Below are 5596 nucleotides of genomic sequence, written 5' to 3' on the forward strand. Positions count from 1 at the left end.
TGCCCCGTGCCATAGTGGCCTCCCGATGCCCGCCCACTTCATTCCACATACCGTTCAGGCATCAGCAGCGCTGCTGGGTGTATGCTCAGCTGTTATGCGATTTTGCTGTTATGCGATTTTACCACACTCGCAAAATCGCACACAGCCAACCATATAACAAACTCTGTATTTTGAGTGGAAATGTTAGGGGGTCGTCTTATACGCCGAGTCGTCTTATACGCCGGCAAATACGGTAATAGTTTTGATTTGTGTTATTGTTGCCTATTTATTTTTCTAGATCCTGCAGTACTTAAAGCTATCATGGATATTGGAAATGAAATTAGTATGAAATATTACCAAATTTATTTCTTAAACTGTATCTTAGAAATGTTATAAAAATTGACTAAAAGTAGTTATACATGCTGCATTGTTTACTAGAACAGTCTAAAATCATTCAAATCTCACAGTAACACATAAAATACAGGCTTCTATGTCCAACAAATAGCCCCTCCTCCCCTCCCCCTCTCCCCCTCGCCTCCATTCAAACTATGGTTCTGGTCAGGAACCTGCTAAGTTTAACAGCAGTGTCTTCTGTTTTGAAGATGACAAACAAGATATACAAGTGGAAGGAGAGGCTGAAGAGAAGGAGGAAGAAGAGGAAGTGAAGAAGGAGAAGCAAGAGCTTAAGAAGGAAGAGAAGGAGGAAGTGGAAGAAGATGATGACCAGGACATCATGAAAGTCCTGGGCAATTTGGTGGTAGCCATGTTCATTAAGTACTGGATCTATGTGTGTGGAGGAATGTTCTTCTTTGTCAGCTTCGAGGGTAAAATTGTGATGTACAAAATCATCTACATGGTGCTGTTTCTGTTCTGTGTGGCCTTGTATCAGGTAGGTAAACAATTGTCCTCTATTTTTTAATCCTCATACTCAACCCAGGAATATATGTGAGTTTCCTTTAATGAGACTTAAATTTACCATAATCTGACAAACATATTGTATAATTGGTATGCGATTCAAACATTACATATTAAGAATTCTAAAATGGGAAGTGACTACAGCTTGTTCATTATTTTAAATTTTTAGGTTCTTAAAAAGTCAAAAAAATGTTCATGAGTTTTTCAAAAATTCTTGATTAAAAAGAAGCCTGTATAATTAGATTAATTTTGAATAGTAATTTAAGAACAGTGGCTGGATAATCTAAAATACTGGATGATACTTGTGTTTCAGACTTTGGAATCAGAAAACTGTGTGTGTGTGTGTGTATGTGTGTGTGTGTGTGTGTGTGTGTATGCATAATGCATCAACTGCTTTAGTATTTCATTAATTTATAAGAGATTATATCATAATTAATTATCCTCTCCACAAATTCAATTTCAACTGATGATAGAAGTTTTAACCCAATGATAGAATAAGTGCAACAGTAAAATATTCTTGCAGGCAACCAACAAAACATACAAAGCAACTATAATAAACAGGAGTATATTACAAGTGGAGATAAAAATATCTCAACTGAAATCAATAAAATTTTGAAATACTTTTTAAAATTCGGGATAGATGTTCTCTAGTGAATATCTACAGGCTTATGGTAAAGAAAGATGCCTTCTCTCTGTGGTGATTTCCCATTTTTAATCGTACCACTTTGAATTTTAAAACTGAGACAGTTTTCTCTCAGCAATAAACACAATGATGAAGGCATCTACCATACCATTCTTTGAATGACTCCTATAGAACAGAGATTGTGCTGAGAACCTTATAAATAGTATTATTTCACCCTCTTAACTCTCAAAGTAGGTACTTATGGAGGAGGAAGCCAAAGCTCAGTATAGTCCAACGACTTGTCCAAAGACACGGTTAGCAACTTCTGGTAGTACTGGAGTTCCTATCCAGATCCATGCAACTCTATGAGGAAAAGAATCGCAAAAACTCAAAATGAAACAGACTTTATTTTCAAGTATTTGTAAGCATCATTACCTGTCTTAGTTGAATAAACCAGATATTTTTGTGAGCTTTCCTCTAACCATTTTTTTTTCTTATTTCTCTTTCAACATCTGATTCAGGTGCACTATGAATGGTGGAGGAAAATTCTTAAATATTTTTGGATGTCTGTGGTTATTTACACTATGTTGGTGCTTATCTTTATATACACATATCAGTTTGAAAATTTCCCAGGCCTGTGGCAAAATATGACTGGATTGAAAAAAGAAAAGTAAGTAATTTTGGTGTATGATAGGATCTAAAATGAACAAAGAGGATTGCACATTGTTCAAAACATTTTTATGGAAAATTTTATTAAAACATGATGTCATCAGTGTCTATAAGTTCCTTGAGAACAGGATTCATGTCTTAGTCATTTTGAGTTCTCTCAATCTAGCCCTGAACTTGGCACATAGAGGGACTCCAGGAATACTGACTAAAGCAAATTGACCAAAAAGTGAATTTTCAGTCCTATTTTAATGAAATGGCATTTTCTAATGTCAGTTTTATGTGAAACATATCTGCTTAGTACCTAGCCAGTTATGCTCTGCTTTCCAAATTGGAGCTCACTTCTTCAGTTCATCAATGGATTCATAGACTCATAATATAAAGTTCCAGCCTCTCTTCATTTACGTACCTTGTGCTAATATTTTAAAGAGTAGTTGATGCCATAGAAAAACAAATTTCCTTAAGTGCTTAAAGACTAGTGACGATGAAATAATTTTTCCTGTGCATATAATAGTGCTCTACCCTTTCTAATTTGCTTCTGTAAATTTCTGAAATTAGTTTAGAAATCCAACCTGAATTGGGTATAGAGCCAAGTATACTTTGGTGGCTAAGAGAAAAGCTTAACAGGAAAGGATCATCAAGTAGCTAGATTAACACATATTTAACATTTATTCAACAAATATTTATTGAATGCCCTCTGTGTGCCAGACACTGTTCTGTGCCTGAAAACACAACAGGAAGCAAGACAAACTGAATCTAAGCCCTTTGGAGTTTATTTTCAAGTAGAGGAGACAAACCAAAAAATCTACTTAGTGCTCAAATAAATTAATAAATTGTGACAGGTCTGTGAAGGAAACAAAAACAGGCTGAGGTAGTAAACAATGAGGGATGCTAAGCATAAATGGAGTGATCAGGGCAGGTGAGAAGGTGCCATTTAAATACCACCGGAAGGACAAGAGGAGCTTCTCTTTAGAAAAAAATGTGTGAGTTGGAAGCTGGGATGCCCAAGAGTATTCCAGGCTAAGAGATCAGCAAATGCAAAGGCCCTGGGGTAGGACAGAGTATGGCACATAAGAGGAACTGAGGGAAGGCTCTCCTGCCAGGAGAAAGGGGGAGAGTGGAAAGAGAAGAAGTGGGAGAGTTCAGACAGGCACCCAGAACATGCATCACTTATTGGTAGTTGTGGTTGATATTTCATTCTTGGTGAAATTTTTAAAGGTCCTTAACACACCCTGACTGGCTGAGAAAAAGTGATGTGTCAGGAGGCAAGACAAGCAATAGAAAAAAGTCTTATCAGAAATGATGGTGGCTTCATCTAGAATAGGTGGCAGTAGAGATGGATAACAGAAGTGCACAGATTCAAGAGCTATTTAGGTGGTGAAGGAAATGTGGATGAATGAGATGTGAAGGCAAAAAAAGAATTAAGGGAGATTTACTGATTTTGGAATTTGGCACAGGATAGACGGTTGTACCAGGGGAGACTCCAGTGGGGAGAGGAAGTGGAGCACAACTTGGCTGAGGAAAATAGGGAAACCAAGAACACTGTTTTGAAAACACTAAATATGAAATAACTACGAAACAACCAATTTCTGGTAGACATTTGAGTATGCAAGCCCACAAGAAAAGCCTGAGCTATCAATGCACATTTGAGTCATTGGTGTGATGATGGTGTATAAGTCTCCAGGAGGAGGTGAGATTACCTAGAGGAAAAATAAGCTAGAGAAGGACTCAACACTGAGCCCTGGGGGTATTTCAGCATCTGGAGGTCCAGTAGAAAAGGTGGAGACAATGACAGAAGAGGAAAACCAGGACAGTGTGGTGGCATGAAGACCAGGATTATTTCAAGGACTAGAGGCAAAATTAAAGATAGAGAGAAGCAGCCACTGAATTTGGCCGTATCGAGGTTGTTATGACCACTGTAAAAGCGGGGAAGCAAGTCAAACTGGAATGTATGGAAGAAGGGGATGCAATATATCATGTATCTGGTGAGGGTGAAAGACTATGGTGTAATTTATAGTGAAGAGAATGTGTGTTCATTACTTAAGAAAGATCCTTGCTATTAGTTTTGTTTTGTTTACAGGCTTGAGGATCTTGGCTTAAAACAGTTCACCGTGGCTGAACTATTCACTCGCATATTCATCCCAACCTCCTTCCTGCTGGTGTGCATTTTACACCTTCACTATTTCCATGATCGGTTCCTGGAACTAACAGACCTAAACTCTATTCCCAGCAAAGAAGACAGCGCCATCTACAGGTGAGCGAGCTCGAGAAGCACATGCCTCTTGCTATCAGGAAGGCAGCTTTAATTCCCTACCTTCCCTTGGCTGCCTTGCAGGAAGCCAATAATCGAAGTTAGGGTTTCAGCCTTGAACTTCCATGAGCATCAACCAACCTGTGAGTGGAAAAAATGTGAGATATTTGATGACATTTTCTGAAACAATTGGTAATGACTTATGACTGATTAACATAAAGTGACTTTGATAGTCACTGAGTAAATTCAGAGTTGCTGCACAGACCAAAATACTTTTGAGTTGGTGATGTATATTTTGTGCTTAGGATGATGATGTGTTTTAGGATATTTACAGAATCTAGCTAATTCAAAGGATGAGTTTTCTATTGCACTGACAACCAGTAAGGAAGTCATTGTGAGTGAGAGCATATACCACAAGATGATGGGTGGAATTTTCCCTTCCATTTTGGAAATAAAGAACCTTAGATAAAAGGATGTAATTTACAATCTACAAGTAACCACAATAATGTTTAAGAAGAGAAAGCAAAGACAATGTCTTCTTTTATCAGCACTCTGTTTTTGTCTTATAATCAATAAACATAAATGTTTACAAGTAACAGATGGGATATCGCTCTCCCTGCCCATGTGTGTTGAACGCACAATGGATTATTGCAGATTCCTCAATCTGTTGTACCCCAGGAAAATCACCATCATTCTTCTAATGAATGTTAATACTGATTTTCTTCTCTGCTTTATAGTTAGCCCATGATTCAGTTTTTGGAAAAATACATATTCAGTAACTAAGGAAGCCAATGGCTGTATTAAAAAGAGTACAGATGCCTCAGTTGAAAATTCCCCTTAACTCTTTTTTCAAGGGAAAAAAAATGAGTACATCAAAAGAAGATGAAGTAGTATTTCATCATTCACATTTTATGAAATATCAAACTTTAATTTTCTGCTGTAGTAGGAGCTGGAATTATGGATAACTCCAAAATACTTTTGTTTCATAATGTAAAACATTTTATAATGTTTATTTATTTATGACCAGCAGGTTTATTTTCCTTGTTGTATTTTGTTGAACTTAAGGTTACATTTAGTTTTCATTCAGAGTATGCTCCAGATGATAATCAGTTTTTTCAATGGCCCCAATCAATAGAACCAAGAGGCCAGTCATTATTATTATT

At 37.0% G+C, this 5596-nt stretch overlaps 1 protein-coding gene across 1 annotated transcript in view; it reads left to right on the forward strand.

Moving 5' to 3' along the window:
* The window catches only part of PIEZO2 (piezo type mechanosensitive ion channel component 2), a 133331-nt gene that overhangs the window by 20666 nt on the left and 107069 nt on the right, over positions 1-5596 (forward strand). The window contains exons 9-11 of the mRNA XM_019649942.1: positions 582-868; positions 2038-2186; positions 4263-4436. Of these exons, the coding sequence (XP_019505487.1) occupies positions 582-868; positions 2038-2186; positions 4263-4436 (610 nt within the window). The remainder of the gene's footprint in view (positions 1-581; positions 869-2037; positions 2187-4262; positions 4437-5596) is intronic.

Source organism: Hipposideros armiger, unplaced genomic scaffold (genome assembly GCF_001890085.2).
Source record: "Hipposideros armiger isolate ML-2016 unplaced genomic scaffold, ASM189008v1 scaffold_136, whole genome shotgun sequence".
Lineage (NCBI taxonomy): Eukaryota > Metazoa > Chordata > Mammalia > Chiroptera > Hipposideridae > Hipposideros > Hipposideros armiger.